Source organism: Convolutriloba macropyga, chromosome 11 (assembly GCF_964194025.1).
Source record: "Convolutriloba macropyga chromosome 11, txConMacr16.3, whole genome shotgun sequence".
NCBI lineage: Eukaryota > Metazoa > Xenacoelomorpha > Acoela > Convolutidae > Convolutriloba > Convolutriloba macropyga.
The window spans coordinates 47,231,909-47,254,776 of NC_134478.1; the positions used below are offsets into that span (position 1 = coordinate 47,231,909).

Below are 22,868 nucleotides of genomic sequence, written 5' to 3' on the forward strand. Positions count from 1 at the left end.
TAGAAGTCTAATATGACATAGTAAGTTTTTGTTCTGTATATTTTGAAATTGTTATTTAAAAATTTCTAACTTAAATGATTTGCAAACTCTTTAATGCTTCTGACAGTTTTTGCTCTCTGCATCCAGTTGCTTTTAACAAATGAAAGAATGCTGAATTCCGTTCCTGAAGCTTCTGATCAGTAATTTTAATTTAATGGCTTTTTCTCTCTTTTTTAGTATTTAAATTTTGAAGAAAAGAAAAAATTTAATATTTTTTATGAGAACTGAAAGAGAAAATAAGATTTCTTCTTCTTTCAGGAGAAATTTTTGTTTTTAATAAGATGAGTTTTTAAATAAATGAACGATTTAGTTTATTAATTTATAGAAACGGCCAAAAACTGGAAAAGATCAGGTCGAAGAGCAATTTCAAAACACAGAGTAGTAAAAATAATTATCTCATTTTCAAAAAAAATGTGATTATTTATTAACTTTTTCAACCTGACTAACCATACGCTCTCTTTTTTTTTCAAATTCATCTATTTTTCATTATACTAGAGAAGATTATTTCGAACTATCTGCTCTCACATTATAAAAACACAAATAAAAAGTTTCATTTTTTCAGTAATGAATTTGGTTGATCTCATGTTGGTTTCAAGATAGTGGTTTTTATTATTTTTCCAAGGTTTTGAGAATATTCAACAGGTTAATTCAGATTTAATGAGAAGAATTTTTCGCAAAAACAGCTCTAGAATTTTGCAAAAAATACATTTCTTTGCTTTTAGTTTTACATCTTCAAAGTTTTTTTTATCTCTTTAAACAAAAAGTAAAAATTTGAATGAAGAAAAAAGCCAGCGTCGCATATATATGCCCACTTTATTGAAAATCTGTTGGAACAATAATGGCACTATAGTAGTCGCAGATGAAACTAGGTGTAACGGAATAAGATGTTTTAAGACAGGTGACAACGGAAAGAAGCTTAACTATGGACAATTTTTTTGTTAGGTAGCTATGAAAGCAGCAAAAAAGTTTATTAACAGCACAATTCTCACAATTATTCACCTCTAGTTTTGCTGCATTTATCAATAAAATTAATAGAATACTGTTGTTAGTTTCCTTTTTTTCTGCACTCAATATTTTCTTACATTTTTTATCGTTGGAACCCCGCCAGTGCGTTTGAAAGCCCAGGAGACCGCGAAGGCGCCACTGGAAAACATTCTGTATAATCATTCAGCAATGGTTTGAAAAGACCAATAAATAATTTTCAACTTTTCTCACTATTTCAAGCAACATTTTAAAGTATTGCACTTAAATTTCAACTTCATTGGGCAGTTTATAAGTAAAATAGCACATCCAGTCATCAACTTTTGCATTCAAGGATTTCTGTTTGATCTCAAATTGGATACTGCGACTAACCAACTGTTGGCTTTTGCTAAACTTTCTGACAATTTGAACAATTTTTTTCCAAATATCAAATTAATATCAAGGCAGGAATGTAAATGTTCCTTTGGATACAGAAAAGTTTTGTTTATTGTTATTTGTTGCTTCGTTCAGAAACAAGTGAATTCCACTTTAGATTTATTTTTATCAAATCAAATCGAATAATTATTGATTGTCCAGAAATGATATTGACAAAATCCTCAATTATAATTTTGTGTTAGTAAACTGTTTTAGTTTAGTGTTCACACAAAACCAGTAAAGGTGCAAAAACATTTCCAGCGCTTGAAAATAATAATAATAACAAATTGTTTCTATCAGCCATCTAAGGTCGCTTTGGTCAAATTTACAAAATCGCCACTATTTTTGATATTTAAGACTCTGGGAGAGTACTATTCGGCCGATGGCTGACAACAAAAATAATTCTGATAGCTTCAAAAAATGTTTTAAAATGGAAGACTTCTCAACGTTTCAACTGTTTAAAAGCTAATCTACCCAAAAAAGTTTTTGTTGAAATTTTAGATCAACTGGTAACTAATTCGTCGTTGACAAAAAGATATTTAATGAAAAAAGAGGGCGATAAAATTATTCAAATCTCTCGCCGAAAAATTTTCAAGTTTCTGTACTTTTTTTATCAGTGAAAATATAAAAGCTCTCAATAATCTGCATTTTGATTTCTACTGACCACTTTTGAAAAAATTTTCTTGACATTATTTTGCTATAAAAATTTTGTTTTCGTTTTTTTTTGTTTTGACAGCTCTGCATTGAGGCCCCTTCTATGAGGGGCTGCGCGTTGGACTTGTTTTTGGCACAGTAGTCCACAGGCATGTAATTCATTTTTGGGTTTTTTGGGTAATGATTGAATACATATGAGTTACTCAAATAACTTAACTTTGAATGAAAAACGACAAAGCAAGACCAACTTGCAGCCCATACTTTTGTCCCAATAATTTTTCTCTTGAAAAATTGTGGGAATGAGGAAATTTTTGACAACTTTATAAATTTTTCGACAACGCCAAATGCGCCGATATTTTGAAAGCGCGATGGAAAAGAATTGGGTCTTGAACGATTATCTAGAACTGTTCTCAAAACATCTTCCGTTCCTTTTGATAGGTTCCAGTTGGTTTCGGATCAAGATCAATCAAGTGCACATTTTTTTGCTTATGCGCTCAATACAGGATTAAAATTGAAATTAATCTGATCAAACGTTGATTCAAGCGAATTGGATTCTGATCATAAACAATTTCGACGCTTCAAAAAAACGTTTTCTGGTGACCTTTTTAATGACAAAAATGTGTGGTAATGATTTTGTAACTCTAGCGAGACTCAAAAATACAGAATCGTTTTATAAGAGGCTTGAACAGAATTTCTTTGGCTCTGATAGGAAACGGGAGATTCTGCCGATAACAAGAACCGTTCCTTTAAAGAGAGGAGTCTACAATTGTGAAGAAAAAATATTGAGTTTTAGCGTTTTTGCGAGAACTTTTAACATTTGCATGAAAAACGTGCATTTTTCAATTGTTCATATTTCGAAGGCAAAAGATTTTACAAATCAAACACTTTGTTAAATGCTTTGCTGGTGTATATGATAAAGATGGTGACAAACGCATTGACTTCGAGATGTGGATAGTTGATCAGAGTCAACTTTGAGCTCATATGAGTTTTATCAGGAGTGATTTTGGGCTAAAATTGGTCTGATCATCAAATAAAATTGGTTCTGAAATTGTTTCACGCCCACTTCGAGCCCAGGAAATTGTTTTGAGCGCGCATGCAAGGAACTAAAAATTTTTACCATTGAAAAATTTGGATGCCATATATGGTCTCTTGGATGCTACATATGCTTTCTTGGATGCCATACAGGAAACATTGATGTGACCTTGTTGAAGTGGATGACTCATATGATTTAATTGACCCAGATATGCATGTCAAACCCTAAGAAAAGCAAAAAAAAAAATTCAATGCAAATCGTGGCAATCATGGCAAGATCATGCAAGGAGCTTTCTGTATGGCCTGTATGGAGCCATAGTTCTTGGGTATGGTCGCCAAGAAGGGCCAAACCGGGTGAGTGTAAACAGAGGGCATTTCGGTCTGGTATAGTCTTATCGGCGAGAGTGTCACAAAAGTCAATGCAAAATTGAGAAACGTAGATCAGACACAATTTTTGTTCTGAATAGCAGCCATTGGTTCATTCCAGAGAACAATTAGAATTGTGCCGAAAAGTTACAATGAATTCAGAGTTTTTAAGAACAGAGCGGTCGCAAGTATGTTCTAGAAAAATTTCAGTTCTAGAGCGAAGAGAAACAATTAGTATAGCTTTGGAATATCAGTTTGATAAAAAAAAATGAGTTAGGTTTATTTTATTCCCAGTAATTTGTTTTCACTTATAATACAAATAATTTTCACTATAAGATAATAAATAGCAGGATATATAAGGAATAGCTCGAAATTGCAGGATTGTGAATTCATTGCAATTATTTAGCTTTAATCTTCCGAAATATCCAAATTTGTCATGCTAACCAAATTGAAACAAGAATAGCAAAACATTATTTTGAAGAAAATTCATTTTTCAATCAACTGGAGAATAGTTTTTTAAATCATTCCTATAAAAATTGACGGAATGCATACTCACATTAATCGCCTCTTCTTCCAGCTAACCCATATTAAGAAATAAAAAAATAAATGAGCAGATATGTCACTTTGGTCAAAGATTACAATTTGAAATATGAATGGTGAAAAAGAGATTCAGATAAGGTTACTGAATTTTTAAGGCTTACTCGCAACAACATGTCGAGCTACATTGTCTGTCCACCGCCCTGTTCGAGTGTCCGATTCTGAGCCGGAATACTCGATGGACTTCCAGCTGCCAAACAGACGCAGAGTCGACAGAGCTTTCACTTGCTGGAAAAGAAGGTTTCTCACATTTAATTATACATCAGTTACTTGGTTCTAATTTAAACTGGAGAAATGGTAGTTTTTGAATAAAGCCAATGTAAAGCAAAATCAATTAGGGTTGTTTTTATCTGCATTGACGATAGGCAAAAGAGTGCTACTTATTTCAACGCAAGAAGGTACAACTCGAGTTTCCTAGTCTTATCTGCGTACTAACAATAGACTCAGTTTTAGAAAAAGGCACAACAGTATTTCTCTTTCCGACCCACTTTAGTGGGGGGAGGAACTATATACTCAAACGGTTTTTTTTGTTCAGTCAATTTTGGCCCATCATTAAAATCATCGTAGAGAGTTGTGAGTGGTATCATTAGAAAGCCGGTCCAGCGTAGAATATGGGATTAAAAGGAGTTTTTGCTTTTTGTTTTTTGCTGGGAGCTATTGAGGTCTAATATTTTTTGAATAGAGGACGATTTTCCGTTGTTTTCATTCACCTTTTCCGTATTTTTGACCCAATTTCCGTCAATTGTGCTAAAAATCTAATAAAATTGTTAACAGAAGTGGGATTGATTTTTTATATTGTTCGATTGTTTTATTTTATATATTGCTGAATTGTTCGATGCGAGTTTTTTCGGCTCCAACTTTTTTTGGTCAAAATTTGGACCAAAAAAGTTTTTTCTTTAGCCCTCTTTCTTTAAATTTGCCGGAAGTTGACACTTTATAACTGAGGTCATATTCTTTAACAACTTGAAATAGAGCTAATTATACTCGTGTTGGCCTTAAAAGTCGTCCGGAATCAAAATTTTGCCAGATTTTTGTTGCAAATTTAATCTCGATAATTTTACAAAAAGCATTATTCATTTCTGATAGATTGCGGAATTTTGTTTGAAAATTGATCTTTTTCGAAGCCATTTGAACAAATGATTATTTTAATTAGACGTGCATCATTATCAGGGATGATCTTCATCTCACAATGAACTTGAACGGTAAAAAAATGAATTTTAATGCAATGCGGTCTTTTTCCTACATTTTTCGATGTTTTAGGTTTTATGTAAATTACTGATAAGAAATTCAAATCTTTGCTCAATTACTGACAGATAATATTTGAGACAAAACTGAGACTCAGCAAACATATATTGTTACAGTAAAGCTCATGGATATTATGGCTCTAACCAATTGTTTTCGTTAAACTTTATGGACTTCTTACTTTTCGTTTTCATTTGTTATAATTTTTGTCATCAATTGACATAGTCTCCCTACCCAAAGATTGAGTTTGCTTTTTATGAGGTATATATGAACCCGCGCAATATTTTCAGGTGTTATCAAGAGTCTCTTAAGACATTGAAAATATTTGTTTCAAGATAAAGTTGGTTAATTCTTGAAATTTGCCACTAGTTTATGCTATTTTTCAGTGAAAACAGGTGGAGATTCATTTTCTGTGAGTTACAGTATAAAGTCTGTTTTATATTTAACTAACGGTTTCTTGGTTTTGATAAGGCGAGTTTTCAATATTTTTTTCATTTTTGAGCATAAATGCATATTTTATAGGTTCACTTTGTTTTCTTGCCGAAAAACCACATTATTAAAAAATTCAACTGAAGGAGAGAGTAGTTGGGAAAATGATGAGCTTCGAAAAAAAGGTGCATAGGAATATCTTTTTTTAGAGAATAGTTTCTGCTTCTGGGTTGAGACTCTTTTCTCTCGCAAATTTTTTTTTGGATTTTTTCCCGTATATTTGTCGTTCTGTTTGTTGTTGTACAACCTATACCTGATAACTATAAGTCCCAGTTGCTACCTATTTAAAAGTCTTAAATTATAGCAATTGTTTTAATGATTTTCAAATTAACTTTTGAGAAAGATTTTTTTATCAACTGTCTCGTTTTTGCTCTCATTTTTGTCACCACGTAACCCAATCTCTAAAACAAGAGGTCTCCAATTTTTATTGCTGATTCAAACATTTTTTTCTCTGTTAGTTAGATGTTTTGACAGCTGACTTCGACAGTTTCACAAAATTTTTCCAGATTTCTTTTCTGTTCAATTTTCGGGTTTCGTATTGTTGTCAATTCTCTATAGGTCTTTTATAAAGAAGACACGTTGATGTTGAGCTGAGAAGCGCATGATCATTCAAAGTGCTTGCAGATAGCATTTGATAAACTTAGAGCCTTGAACACTTTGGTTTCATAAAATTGTTTGTGAAAATTTGGCTTCTGCCTGTATTAGTTGTTGCTTTCTTGTTTTCTCGTAGCTTAGTCTCACTGATACCAATGCCAATAAACTTCCTGAAGTTTTGCAATATAAATCATTTTTGTTGTTGCAATCTTATGTCTGTTTTGACTTTTGAAAATATTTGTTTTCAAAAACTAATTTAGGTTTTAAACTTCGCCTTTTTATGTACTTTTTCGGTTAATTTGTTGATTAGTCTCTGTAGAGTAAGGTCGAAACACATTTCCGATTATTTATTTTTTAATCATTATTTGGGTTTCAATTTCAACCATTTCTTTTTTGCCATTGTTACTACTTTTATTATATATACGATATCTTAGAATATTTGAGTTTTTTTCGTAGTTGCACATTTTAAAGGAATTTTCTTTCCTTTCAAAATTATAATTTTTAATGTAGGTCCCATTGGGTTGGACATTTTTATTGATCTGAGTGAAAAGTTTTTGGTTGTAACTGCTTTGCTGCCATTTTCGCTCAAAATTAAAATAAACTTTATAATTTTGAGGGCTTTTGTCTTTCTTTTTGTAGTCGTATGACGTAGACTGGATTATGACGGGTCTCAATTGCTTCCTATGGAGATATAAAAGCACGTTTTAGTGATTCACATTTTAGTTAATTCCTAATGATAATAATCAATTTGAAATTGTCTTTTGTCAAAATTAGAAATGTCTTTTTAACTTACCATTTTTTGCTCTTTTTTGCTGACCAGGTCGATTGAGGACAGGTCACATGTCTTTTCTAATAAAATGTAGGTTGCGTTGTTTTGTTTTGATTTATTTGATGAGTTTTTTATGATTGTCTTAGTCTAGACATCGAGTTTTGGTGGTAATCAAAATTTGGTATTTGATTTTTATTGTTGTTTTTTTTTTTCTAGTTGTCCTATTAACAAAAAATTTCATCAGCCCTCTAACGTGGCATTATTTAATTTCATGAGTGGCGTACTGAGCGATATGTAAGTTTTTGAAAGTTTTCTATCTCTTCATTATTTGGTAGCCAATTAATTCAAGAATGTGGATGAGCGAGGTCGGAACAATATGTGCGATCGAGCCTCCTTGAGTTATTATAACGACACTGGATAAACACCCAGGATTAGACATCGACTTACGAAAAGACCTGATAATTTTAATGGACAAGTCAATATTGACTATAAAAAGACGATCCATAGCCTACTTAAAGCGGAGTAAAAGTCTGTCGTTTAGTGAGTTTTTAGAAGCTTTTTTAAATAAATGCGATCAAAATGAAAATGGTCATTTTTTGGATCCAACAATTTTTTTTTCATAAATAAAATTGATTGGAACGTGGTATTTCAAAGTCAATGAAATCGTGTTTTTCCGGGAAAAGTTATTGGTGCTCAATATCAGTCCCTTCTATGCATCGCCGAGCAACACTAGCATTACAGACAGTAGTTCAGCTGGGGAAGCGGTTGCAGTTGTGACAAAAACATTAAAGAGTTCAAAATTTTAACAATACGGAGCTGTTGCCAATAAGATACATTACGAATTTGTTCAACCAAATGGAAACAGTTAATATACTTTAACAATGTCAAGTTTAGCTTGTTTTTTAGCCATTCCGATTACGAAAATGTAAACATTTGACATTTATAGGAGAACAATTCCTGTTTTCGCTAAAAATTCTGGAACACTGAAAAAGTTGAAAAATAACGCCAATTGACTTAGTGATACGCAATAACAGAATTTTAAAGTGCATATGAGATACTTTTAAGCTTAATGAGATCCCCGGAACACGTGTAATAGCTCTCATTTGTTTTTTACGGGGGTTTATTTCTTAGTTACAGTTTAATTCCCTCTAAAAATTGAACTCTTATAGTTTTGTTTAATCAAAGGAAAGTTAATTTTATGAAATTAAGAACTTGGTTTAAGACATCCCACTAATGATTTTAATGAAAATCTAGACTAATAAAAATGATGCCTCATAATATGAACATTCTACAATCAGTGTTTTGTCAGTCGGCATTTGCCCTATAGTATAGACCCTAAACTTGTCTGTGTTGGCTGTGAAACAATTTTTTCAGGTAAACTTTACTGACAAAGCAACAAACCTTCTAAAAGAAGTACAACGAGGAAAACTGCCTAATTGTACGCTTGTTTTGAAATTTTCCTCAATAAAAGAGAGACTCATTAAGGTTAAGACTCATTTCGGTTAAGACTCTTTTCATTTTAGCAACAATGAACAATTTTTGACATGCTTATCTCGTTCACCAATGTTTTTAAACAAAACAGTGAAACCTAAAATTAACTGAATTTCCAAATGAGTATAATTAGGTCAGGTAAAAGATTTTCTTCTCAAAGTACAAGAGACAATTTCTAAGCTCACGTGTGAGTATACAAACTCACAATAGACGCGTTAGTTAAACCTAAAAGTTTTCCAAGAAACATTGCCGACAATGTTTCCCATTGGGTCCTTCTGAAATTGTTGAAAAAAAGAGTTTTTGAAGACTTTTCAAAAACCGCCTGTTTGATCAATTCCCTTTTAGGCTTTTTTCAAGACAATTAATAACTGATAAGCCTCTAATAATGACACTTTTGTCCAGCCATGTTGTGTTTGATTTCACTTCAAGAAAAATGGTTTTCGTTCTTGAATGCCTGTAAAACCAATATGTTCGACAGTTAAGTCCTGTTATTCTCCGGAAGACAGGTTTCTTATATGTCAAGAGTTTAATGACATACAGTGCTGTTCTGTATTCAAGCAATAGTTTAATTGGCACTATATAATTATCTAGTTTGACAGAAAGAGAACAAATGTTAAATCGATGAAGGTAACAGGCTTTTACTGCCCAATTCAGTTGCTTTTCTAAGGTTGTCACAATTTTTTTTGAAACAGAAAAATGCAAAACAGCTGAGTACTGGAGATCACTTATCACGAAAAAACTCAGATTTTGCGCAAATTGTATGGTACTACTTTTCTGAGGATATGGAGTGTTTTTATTCTTTGCGTCAACTTGCTGACTATTTATTTAACTTGTTGTTGCTACAAAAATGTTTTCTCCACACATACTCCGAGATATTGCACATTCTCAATTTTTTTTCTATGGTTGTCACTTTTAATAGACTCTGCTGTGGATGAGGTGCCAAAGACAATGAACTCTATTTTTTCTGAATTCAATTATAAGGAATGACATGAAAAATGGTCAACAGGAAAAAGAATTTGATTTCTCTAAATGTAACTTGCAATCGGTAATTTTTGCGCCGAAATTATAAACAACTGCATCGTCATTGTATTGGATTACACTGCAGTTGATGAAACTTGGTAGGTCAATTAGGTATAGATTGAAAATAAGTGGTCCTATAAATGTGCTCTGTGGAACTCCTTGCCTGACATCCAGCCAGTAAGATTCAACTTCTGTATCACTACTCGTTGATGTCGGCTACTGAGGTAACTCCTATTGAAAAGGACAGCCGCAGAGCAGAAACCAAGGTGTTTAAGTTTTTCTAGTAAAAGCGAGTGGTCAAATGAATCAAAAGCTTTTGACAAGTCCAAAAACCCTGCAGTGACTACTTTTGTCCTCAAATTTCTGTATTACAGTTTCTGTCAGATAAACAAGAGCATCAATTGTTGAAATTTTTTTTTTGAATCTAAACTGTTCTTTCGATAGGAGGCTGAAGTTTGATAGTTGCTCCTCGATTTGAACTTTGATTAGTATCTCAATAAATTTTTGGCAAAGCAGTCGTTATAGAAATAGGCCTATAATTCAGCAGTGTCTCCTTTTTTGTGGACAGGCGTAAAGTTTGACAACTTCAGTAGAGAAGGAAATGTGTTATGTTTAAGATATACGCTCAAGAGAAAACGTATCGGCTCCACTAAAATATTAGCACCATCTTTTACTGCCCAACCTAAACATGACCATTGAAAATATCAACTTGCAATATATCGGATTTAAGATTTTACAGTGACAATGCATCTACCGTTAATTAACAATAGATTGTGTATGTATGTATTTCGGATCAAATTTAAATTTCAAAGGCAATTTTTTGTAAGATTAGTGCTTTTTAGCAGTGAAACTGTCCTGTTTTAACGCTTTTTATTGCTCAGACTGTAGTCCTTCTGTAATGAACTAACTTTGATTTGACTGATTGAGATGTCTCTTAGCAATGGTATTTCGCGATAATTTTGGTTTCCCGCGTTATTTTCTTTGTCGCGGCATTTAGAGCAAATCTAGCAAACCGCTGTCCAAGGGGTTCAAACCACAAACCACTAAATTAGCAGGCACTTCTCCTATCACTGCACAACTGTTGACGCCGTTTCTATATTTTTTTAAAATCGAATTTTAATTCACTCCACTTCAATCAACGGGCAATATTTTCACCAGACTATTCTTGCGTTCATGATCAGACTTTTGTGCGTTCACCAGACTATTCGGGCGTTCATGTCCAGACTTTCGTGCGTTTTTCCTTGTTTCCAGACCATGTAAATTTGAACGCACGACACCCCCGTCGTGCGTTCATCTGGGTCTGGACATATCGACTTTCTGTCTGGGACCTCAACCTGGGTAGCGCTTATATTGACATTTGATTTTCACCTCAATTGCTTTTTAGTGGTCAAATTTCTTTCAACGCTTCAGCGACGAAAAATGTTTCATTAATACCAAAAGAGAGCGGTGAAAATAAAAGTGTCACCATAAAAAGTCCGCAACTTTAATACGCAACTTTAAAGTCCGGGTAAATAATGCGGACTTTATCTTTGATCTCGTGCACATTTTGAATGATCTCATTGTAAATGGACACTTCAATCCTATACCCTCTAAAATTTTTTTTAAAAATTATAAGTTTTTATTTCAGCAAACACTTCTGTTTTCTTCGACTGTCGTATGAAGAGAGACAGAGTGACTTTGAAAACGACAGTGGTCAAAGAGCAGCATTTGAAGACCTCATACGTCCAGTGTACTCCTTCATCAATTGGTTCCCACTCGACAAAACCTCAGAAGGCTAGTTTCCTGAAAACGTCCCATATCATGAGATTCTCTTTCTGCTATGCCCATAGGGTGCTCAACTATGTATTCAGAGTCATTTATACCTCCACCCTTTCAACCTGGACAATAAATTTGAGTGGTTTTGTCTGAATAAATTTTGGGTTTTTGTCTAATAGTTTCAGCAACTACTTGTATGTCCACCCTCAAATTGGGAAGTACCCTATTAGTGGGATCGACTATATGAAAAAAACCAATAATGTCGAAGTTGGTGTGAATTCCGTACCTTAATTACATGGTCAAGCCCATTACTAAAGCCGACCAAAGTCTTCATGGGTTGACCCAAGCTCTTTTCAAATCTTACGTTGACCAACGGTCTTTTTATGCCAAATATAATCAACCATGGTCCTCATGCGATGCAGCGGTCGATCCCGCTCTTTTTTCATAATCAACAAGGAGGCTCGTGAATGTGCGTTTGCATATGATGTTCCGACCCGAGCTCATCTACGTTTCTGACTTAAGTGTCATCCAATTGAAGAGATAACAAAAAAAGATGTTTGAGTTTAAAAAAACAAATAACTGTTACAAAACCTTACTACTTATTGAATTACATAATGCCATGCCTCATTACAGCGCTCACGTGATCTGCAACTGAAAAGACTACGAGAAAAAAAACAACAAAATAAGCAAAAACAAAAATTTCACGGCAGAAAGCCAACATCTAAATTTAAAAGCACCTAGAAACATCGTCAAAATGCAATCAGATAAAACCTTAACTAAACAAATTTAGTTTCTCCTAAACAAACAGCAGATGGCTGGTTTCTGAGACTAAGTAACAATTCGACAAAGAGAAGATAAAATGAGGTGAAATCAAAAATCAATCAACATTTTTAAACCAAATAATTCCAAAAGTCTAAGAAATCTTTAGCTTATAACGAAATATATCTTGATAAATTTACTAAAAAGTCACTATGAAACCAATGGGACCTGTCTTTTTTTAGAATAAGCCATAGGAACGGACTAAAGACGAAGAAAATCTCAAAAATTACGAACAGTTTGCAAAAACTCAAAAAATTGAAGCCATTAAAATCGATAGCTATTATCTGAACATTATGTATTTTTTTTTCAGTTTTTATTTATAACAATTCAGCTAAAATTGTACTGAAAAAATCAAAAGATTCATTTGGGCCGTATTTGAAAATCATTGCTTCTGTTATTACCTGAATGTGCGAAAAGAAGAGAAAAAGAAAAACAAATACACCACGCACATAATTTTTATGAAAACGCATCCTGTCCACCAAGCAAAACATCAGTTACTACATAATATCAGTGGACATGCTAATTTTTGAAATTCAAGGAATTGGATGGGACCTCTCAATGACGATAAACAGTTACAAGTTGACGAAAAGAACAACAAAAACTGAAAAGTTTGAAAAATCTTTGAAAATGTATAATATCATAAACTTTAAGACACCTTGCTCATCTAAAATCGTTCATTTAATTGGCAATTAGAAGTTTATGAGAGCGATCAGAATTTGAGGGTTACCTAAAGAATGAAAAAAAGCAAAAACAGAAAACTCAAAAAAGTAAGCGAGAAAAGTGTCAAAGCCATTTGAGAAAGAAGTTTTCAGTAAAAACGTTTCGATTTTAAAATAGTTTTTTAAAAGCAATGGGATTGTTTTTAATATATTAAAAAGACTTGAAAAAAACAATTTTAAACAAATATATTAAAACCACGAAGTTTTTATTAGGAAACCACTAGTATCAAAGCCATTGAATTCAATAGCTCTCAATGGAATTAATTAGATACTCTAAGGTCTTCCTCAATGGGAAGGCAATGGTATTTTTTTATCATAGTTCAACGATAACTGATCACACTAAATTGTATGGCAATGACAAATACATCAAGACCACAACTTTTTTGAGAAAACTCAGGGTATCAACATTATAAAATTCAAAAGCTTTTAACGGAAGCCATTAAATACGCTAAATATGCTAGATGTGACAACAAAGATGTCATTCAAAAGTTATCAATAAGGCATCACAACAAGTCATCGACTATGAGAACAAAAACAAATACAGGCAAAACACAAAAAATCGAGGAAAGTGTTGAAGCCAATTAAACCATAAGCTTTTCTCTGAACACTTTTTGTACGATCCTTTGAACGTGTTCTCTAAGCCCAGGGGAACTATCAATATTAGGATATAGTAATAAGATTTCAAAAGCAGCCAAAATTACAGAAAAAATACATAAAAACTAAAAAAAAATTATGAAATCTTGTACATCGAAGTCAAAAAACCCAATAGTTAGAAGATAAAGACTCTAACTAGATAACTTTTTGTTGAAATTGAAAGAAAAATTGCTCTCGCATTACTGAGACTAACTCAAAGTTCAAGAAAATAGGGTTAAGATTGATTAATTTTGAAAAAAAACAAACTTTAAGCCTTAACAACCATTGAGCTTAATAGCTTTCAACGAACTTCAATAAATACGCTCAGTTATGTCACGATGTGAGTACAAAGTTGTTTGTCATGCATAGGTAATCAATAAGACATCACGATATGTCCTATAACTATGAAAAAACAAAAAACACAGGCCAAAAGGAAATTTTCCCGTAGAAAAGTGTGCAAAAAAGTGTCGAAGCAAATCAAACCATAAGTTTTCTCCGAAAACTTTAGCTATGATCCATTTAATTTCTTTATTAAGCAAAGGTGAGCCATTAAAATCAGGATAACAGGATAAGATTTCAAATAGAACCAACAATACGAAGTTTCCAAAAAATTTGGGACATTTCCAAAAAAATGTCCAAAAAAACTGGGACTGACTTATAAATCAAGAAAAAAAGCTTAATTTTGATTTTTTTTTTCAAAAGAAAAACTTTTCAAAAAATATTTTTATAGACTTAACAGCCATTAATATCCTAAGCTTTCAACCGAAGTCAAAAAATACGCTCATTTACGCCTCAATGTTTGTAAAAGGATGTTTTTCATGCATACGTAATCAATAAGAGATCACAATATGTCTTATGATTATAAAAGAAAACAACAAAAACAGGCAAAATACAAAAATTCTCGTAAAAAAGTGCAAGAAAGTGTCGAAGCCATTTAAACGATAAGTTTTTCTCTGAAAACTTTACCTATATCCATTGACGTTCTTTTCTAAGCCAATGGGAGTCGTTTATACAAGGATAACAGGATAAGTTTTAAAAAAGGGACCAATAATACGAAATGTCAGAAAAATTTTTTAAAAATTTTGAAATCTTTTGGCATTGAAACCATATAACCAATAGATAGAAGATAGAAACCGCCAACTAGATTTTTTTTGTTGTAGTAGAAAGGGAATTGGTTCTGTCCTAGATGAGACTGACTTACAGTTCACGAAAATAGGCTTACGATTGATTTATGTTTTGAAAAAATTTCAAAAAATACTTTTAAAGTCTTAACAGCCTTGAAGTTCAATAGCTTTCATCGGAAGTCAATAAATATGCTCAGTTACGCCACGATGTGAAACCAATTTAAACAAATATATTAAAGCCAAGAAGTTTTTTTTAAGGAAACCACTAGTATCAAATCCAATGAATTCAATAGCCCCCAATGGAATAAAGAGAACACGCTAAGGTCTTCCTCAATGAGAAGGCAATGGTATTTTTTTATCATGGGTCAACGATAACTCATCCCAAAAAATTTTATGGCAATGAAAAACACATCAAGACAACGAAGTTTTTGACAAAACCCATGGTATCAGCGTCATTAAATTCAAAAAATTTCGACGGAAGCCATTCATTACGCTAATTATAATAGATGTGACGCCAAGGATGTTTGTCATTCAAAAGATATCAATAAAACATTACAACATGTCATTGACAATGAAAACAACAGCAAAAACAGGCAAAATAAAAAAAACTCTGTGGAAAAATGTGATAAGAATGTGCTGAAGCCATTTAAATCATAAGTTTTCCTCTGAAAACGTTATTCAAGGTCGCCAAAACGTCCTTGCTAAATCATAAAAGTGTCACCATAAAAAGTCCGCAACTTTAATACGCAACTTTAAAGTCCGGGTAAATAATGCGGACTTTATCTTTGATCTCGTGCACATTTTGAATGATCTCATTGTAAATGGACACTTCAATCCTATACCCTCTAAAATTTTTTTTAAAAATTATAAGTTTTTATTTCAGCAAACACTTCTGTTTTCTTCGACTGTCGTATGAAGAGAGACAGAGTGACTTTGAAAACGACAGTGGTCAAAGAGCAGCATTTGAAGACCTCATACGTCCAGTGTACTCCTTCATCAATTGGTTCCCACTCGACAAAACCTCAGAAGGCTAGTTTCCTGAAAACGTCCCATATCATGAGATTCTCTTTCTGCTATGCCCATAGGGTGCTCAACTATGTATTCAGAGTCATTTATACCTCCACCCTTTCAACCTGGACAATAAATTTGAGTGGTTTTGTCTGAATAAATTTTGGGTTTTTGTCTAATAGTTTCAGCAACTACTTGTATGTCCACCCTCAAATTGGGAAGTACCCTATTAGTGGGATCGACTATATGAAAAAAACCAATAATGTCGAAGTTGGTGTGAATTCCGTACCTTAATTACATGGTCAAGCCCATTACTAAAGCCGACCAAAGTCTTCATGGGTTGACCCAAGCTCTTTTCAAATCTTACGTTGACCAACGGTCTTTTTATGCCAAATATAATCAACCATGGTCCTCATGCGATGCAGCGGTCGATCCCGCTCTTTTTTCATAATCAACAAGGAGGCTCGTGAATGTGCGTTTGCATATGATGTTCCGACCCGAGCTCATCTACGTTTCTGACTTAAGTGTCATCCAATTGAAGAGATAACAAAAAAAGATGTTTGAGTTTAAAAAAACAAATAACTGTTACAAAACCTTACTACTTATTGAATTACATAATGCCATGCCTATTTACAGCGCTCACGTGATCTGCCACTGAAAAGACTACGAGAAAAAAACCAAAAAATAAGCAAAAACAAAAATTTCACGGCAGAAAGCCAACATCTAAATTTAAAAGCACCTAGAAACATCGTCAAAATGCAATCAGATAAAACCTTAACTAAACAAATTTAGTTTCTCCTAAACAAACAGCAGATGGCTGGTTTCTGAGACTAAGTAACAATTCGACAAAGAGAAGATAAAATGAGGTTGAAATCAAAAATCAATCAACATTTTTAAACCAAATAATTTCAAAAGTCTAAGAAATCTTTAGCTTATAACAAAATAATTCTTGATAAATTTACTAAAAAGTCACTATGAAACCAATGGGACCTGTCTTTTTTTAGAATAAGCCATAGGAACGGACTAAAGACGCAGAAAATCTCAAAAATTACGAACAATTTGCAAAAACACAAAAAATTGAAGACATTAAAATCGATAGCTATTATCTGAACATTATGTATTTTTATTTCAGTTTTTATTTATAACAATTCAGCTAAAATTGTACTGAAAAAATCAATAGATTCATTTGGGCCGCATTTGAAAATCAGTGCTTCTGTTATTACCTGACTGTGCGAAAAGAAGAGAAAAAGAAACACAAATACACCACGCACATAATTTTTATGAAAACGCATCCTGTCCACCAAGCAAAACATCGGTTACTACATAATATCAGTGAACATGGTAATTATTGAAATTCAGGGAATTGGATGGGACCTCTCAATGACGATAAACAGTTACAAGTTGACTGAAAGAACAACAAAAACTGAAAAGTTTGAAAAATCTTTGAAAATGTATAATATCATAAACTTTAAGACATCTTGCTCATCTAAAATCGTTCATTTACTTGGCAATTAGAAGTTTATGAGACCGAACAGAAATTGAGGGCTACCTAAAGAAAGAAAAAAATCAAAAACAGAAAACTCAAAAAAAAATAAGCGAGAAAAGTGTCAAAGCCATTGGAGAATGAAATTTTCAGGAATATTTTTCTATTTTCAAATAGTTTTTTAAAAGCAATGGGATTGTTTTTCATGTTTTAAAAAGACCTAAACAAAAAACAAATCTGAAAAGATATATTAAAACCACGAAGTTTTTTTAAAGAAACCACTAGTATCAAAGCCATTGAATTCAAAATCTCTCTATGGAATTAACAAAACACGCTAAGGTCTTCCTCAATGTGAAGGCAATGGTATTCTTTTTACCATAGTTCAATGATAACTCATCACAGATAATCGTATGGCAATAACAAATACATCAGGACCACGAAATTTTTGAGAAAACCCATGGTATCAACATCATAAAAATCAATAGCTTTTAACGGAAGCCAATAAGTACGCTAAATATTCTAGATGTTACAAAAAGGATGTCATTCAATAAGGCATTACAACATGTCATTGACTATGAAAACAGCAACAAATACAGGCAAAACATAAAAAATTGATGAAAGTGTCGAAACCGATTAAACCATACGCTTTTCTCTGAAAACTTTTTTCACGATCCTTTGAACGTGTTCTCCAAGCTCAGGGGAACTATCAATATTAGGATATAGTAATAAGATTTCAAAAGCAACCAAAATTACGGAAAAAAAGACATAGAAAAAAATGAAAACTCGTACAGCGAATTAAAAAAAATAGTTAGAAAATGCTCTCTCATTACTGAGACTAACTTAAAGTTCAAGAAAATGGGGTTAAGATCGAATAATGTTGAAAAAAACAGACTTTAAACCTTAACAACCATTGAACTTAATAGCTCTCAAGGAACTTCAATAAACACGCTCAGGTATTTCACGATGTGAGTACAAAGATTTTTGTCATGCATAGGTAATCAATAAGACATCAAGATATGTCTTATAACTATGAAAAAACAACAAATACAGGCAAAAACGAAAATTTCCCGTAGTGTGCAAGAAAGTGTCGAAGCCAATCAAAACAATAAGTTTTCTCCGAAAACTTTTGCTATGGCCCCTCTAACTTCTTTATTAAGCAAATGGGAGCCATTAAAATTAGGAAAACAGGATAAGATTTTAAATGGAACCAACAATACGAAATGCCCAAAAATTTTTTTAAAAACTTGAAACCTTGTTCCGTTGTAGTCATACAGCCAATAGTTAGAAGGTAAGACCGCTAATTAGATAAATTTATGTGAAAATAGAAACGAAAGATCTCTGTCATTACGGAGACTGACTTATAAATCAAGAAAAAAGCTTAATATTAATTTATATTCAAAAGAAAATCTTTTCGAAAAATATTTTTATAGACTTAACAAACATTAATTTCAAAAGCTTTCAACGGAAGTCAATAATTAAGCTCAGTTAAGCCTTGATGTTTGTAAAAGGATGTTTTTTATGCATACGTAATCAATCAGAGATATCAATATGTCTTATGATTATAAAAAAACAACAAAAACAGGCAAAATCCAAAAGTTCTAATAAAAAAGTACCGGAAAGCGTCGAAGCCAATAAAACTAAAAGTTTTTCTCTAAAAACTATACCTATTTCCATTGAAGTTTTTTCTAAGCCAATGGGAGTCATTAATATAAGGATAACAGGATAAGTTTTAAAAAGGAACCAATAATACGAAATGTGAAAAAAATTTTTTTAAAATTTTGAAATCTTGTGGCATCGAAACCATATAACCAATAGTTAGAAATAGAAACCGCCAACTAGATTTTTTTTGTTGTAGTAGAAAGGGAATCGGTTCTGTCCTTACTGAGACTGACTTACAGTTCACCAAAATAAGCTTGATATTGATTTATGTTCAAAAAAAAATTACAAAAAATACTTTTAAAGTCTTAACAGACTTTAAAGTCAATAGCTTTCATCGGAAATCCATAAATACGCTCAGTTACGCCACGATGTGAGTAAATGGATGTTTTTCATAAATGCATAATCAATAAGATATCACAAAATATCTTATGACTATGAAAAAAAAACATATACAGGCAAAAACAAAAAGTTCTGGAGAAAAGTGCAATAAGAAAGTTTTGAAGCCATTTAAACCACAAGTTTTTTCTCTGAAAACGTTAATTACGAAGAAGACTTGAGAAAAACCAATTCAAGGAAAAATATTAAAACCAAGAAGTTTTTTTAAGGAAACGACTGCTATCAAAGCCATTGAATTCAATAGCTCTCAATGGAATTAAATAAACACGCTAAGGTCTTCATCAATGGGAAGGCAATGATATTTTTTATCATAGGTCAACCATAACTCATCATAATAAGTTATAAGGCAATGAAAAAAACATCAAGACCACGAAATTTTTGAGAAAACCCATGGTATCAGCGTCATAAAATTCAATAGCTTTGGACGGAAGCCATTAAATACGCTAAATATGCTAGACGTGACGACAAGGATGTTTCAATCAAAAGATATCAATACGACATTACAACATGTCATTGACCATGAAAACAACAACAAAAACAGGCAAAATAAAAAAACTCAGTGGAAAAGTGCGATAAGAAGGTGCTGAAGCCATTTAAACCATAAGTTTTTTCCCTGAAAACGTTATCTATGATCTCCAAAACGTTCTTACTAAATCAATGGGAGCCGTCATTATTAGGATAAAATGATAAGACTTCAAAAGGACCCAATAATACGAAATGTCCAGAGAAAATTTGAAATCTTGTGGCATTGAAGTCATATAACCAATAGCTAGAAGATAAAACTGCTAACGAGATAGATTTTGGTTGCTGTAGGAAGAAGGGGGTCCTGTCATTACTGAGACTGACTCACATTTCCCAAAGAAGAATTGATACTTAGCTCATGTTAAAGAAAAATTTTGAAGTTTTTTTCAAAGTCTTAACAGCCATTAACAGCCATAGTTCACAAAAAAAGTTTATGATTAGCTCATGTTAAAGAAAATTTTTGAATTTTTTTTTCATAGATTTAATAGTGACTAGCTCTCCATTCAAAGCACTAGATGGGTTTGTCTGATGCTCATTAAGAAACCTATTGGACTTTTAGTCAACAAGTTTATGCCATAGGATTCCAAAATTTTAGTAGAACCTCATAAAGAAAATCAAATCAAAATTTTATTTAAAATTACGAAAACTGACATACGAATCCAAAAAACCTTGGAAACGAATTTTGTTCCTTGGGCTTCATTTGATTATAATGAGGTTTGTTATTAACGGAACCTCAATATGAAAAGTGACTAGCATCTAGGTGGCTTGAAAAAACAAAAAAAAACAATTTTTTCTAAAAAAGGAGCTCTCTAATAGAATTCGATTTTTTTTATAGTAAACTTTCCTATGAGACCAGAACTAGTTTTTTAATTGCCTTTTATCTATAAGGAACAGAAAATTGATTTTTTTTGTCGCGTGAAAGGTAATTTTGATTTAAAATTTTTGTAGCAAACGTGTTAATTCAACAAAAATTCCGGTAAAAGTGAACAAAAGTGAAACGAATATCACGTGTTCACATGAAAATTTAAACCTTAATAACTCCTCAAAAAAGAAATGAAATTCAAAAAAAATCTTTTTATGTTCGAATTCTAGGCTGGATGATATTTTTACCAGCCTCACATAATACCACTCACATTTCTCTACGATGAATATATCGATCGGTCAAAATTGTCTGAACAAAAAAAAACCAAATTGAGTGTATAGTTCCTTCCCCCACAAGTGGGGTCGGAAAAATTAAAAATGAAGGTAAGTAAAAGTCGACATTTTTGAGCAGAACAGCAGATGCGGACGCTTATCCAGAGCTAAGCCTCCCAGCATTCCAAGAAACGAATCGACATAAGGGAGGGAAACTGTTAAAGGCTATAATTTTTTAGCTAAATAGAGGACCACAAGGCTAGCTTTGTTGATCATTTATGCTAAGTTCAAAATTTCATGAGAGTGCCAAATCATTCAAGCATTGTAAGACAGCAATTTTTTTTCTAAATATGAAATTTAGTGGCAAAATTTTTTTAACAACCGGCGATACCATTTAAAAGAAACAACAATTTTGACTATTTTATACGCATGTTTAAAAATATGAGCATTTTGTTTTGTTCTTACAATAATAAAGCCCCTGAGAGTGGTCGTCTTTGCATAACAAAATAGGATGAACCCAAATTCCTCCATCAAGTTGAACCACATTCCTTTCAAATTTAGCAAGATTGGCCCTATGTCGCCTCATAAGCGGAAAAAATTAAATTCTAGTAACGTAACCGGAAATCTTCCAAACCAACCACCGAAATTAATAAATCTCAAGACTGGACCTAATGAAATAAGATAACTTATTTTTTAGCTCAATTTAATTATTACAGAGAAAAATAACATTTTTGCGGTCAACCTTTTTGGCACTTAAACAAAAATTATTACAAAACCCATCAAGTATCTTTTTACATGATAGTAGATTGAGTCTGATTTAAATGACATTAAAGTTAAGTTACAGAAAATTAGGTGTGTGGTAGAATATGAAACTTCTTTGAAAGTGCTCAGTTGTTCCAACATATGAGAGGAAGATTATTTCAGTATGAATTGATACTTTTATCGTTACTATTAAAAAAAAATTCAACGCTATTTCAGCAACAGCAGCTAAAAGATACGGCCACTTAGCTGTGAGTTTCTTTACGTCTCGATTTATCACAAATCTATCCTGATTTTTTGAAAAAGAACGCCAGTCTTGGAAATAGGAACCTTGAAGCATTGAAAAAATATCGCTAAGAATAGGAAGGAAAAAACGAATAATTCAATTTAATTTATTGATACTTTGATTTATTAAACATTTAAAGCATGAATTTTTAGTTATTTTTCCTTCAATTATATTTAACTTAAACAATTTAATGATACATAAGTCTCGCCAGTTACTGTTTTTTTAGTGCCCTACTCCTGCAGTTTTTTTCCAATAAACCATAAACCAACCATCAATTGCTTTCTTAAATACCATGAACCATCCATAAATGGTTTTCTTAGATATTATACACACCGGTTATGGCCATCTTGGATACCATAGAATTACCTTTAATAGTGATCTTGAATACTATAGAGTTTTCAGTTTGAATGCTATGGAAAAGTGCGATAAGAAAGTGCTGAAGCCAATTAAACCATAAGTTTTTTCACTGAAAACGTTATCTATGATCTCCAAACCGTCCTTACTAAATCAATGGGAGCCGTCATTAATAGGATAATGTGATAAGACTTCAAAAGGACCCAATAATACAAAATGTCCAGAGAAAATTTGCATTGAAGTCATATAACCAATAGCTAGAAGATAAAACCGCTAACGAGATAGATTTTGGTTGCAGTAGGAAGAAGGGGGTCCTGTCATTACTGAGACTGACTCACATTTCCCAAAAAAGAATTTATGCTTAGCTCATGTTAAAGAACATTTTTGAATTTTTTTTTTCAAAGGTTTAATAGTGATTAGCTCTCCACTCAAAGCACTAGATGGGTTCGTTTGATGCTCATTACGAAACCTATTGCACTTTTAGTCAACGAGTTTACGCCATAGGATTTAAGACGTGTGCTGAGGTAGG

General features: G+C 32.5%; 1 protein-coding gene across 1 annotated transcript in view; it reads left to right on the forward strand.

Annotated features, from left to right (window-relative positions):
* Positions 1-1,515: 1,515 nt before the first annotated feature.
* LOC142349152 (uncharacterized) overlaps positions 1,516-22,868 on the forward strand; it is a 34,405-nt gene continuing 13,052 nt past the window's right edge. Inside the window, exons 1-4 of the mRNA XM_075400567.1 lie at positions 1,516-1,632; positions 4,182-4,323; positions 11,316-11,465; positions 15,622-15,767. Coding sequence (XP_075256682.1) covers positions 1,599-1,632; positions 4,182-4,323; positions 11,316-11,465; positions 15,622-15,767 — 472 coding nt within the window. The 5' untranslated portion in view covers positions 1,516-1,598. The remainder of the gene's footprint in view (positions 1,633-4,181; positions 4,324-11,315; positions 11,466-15,621; positions 15,768-22,868) is intronic.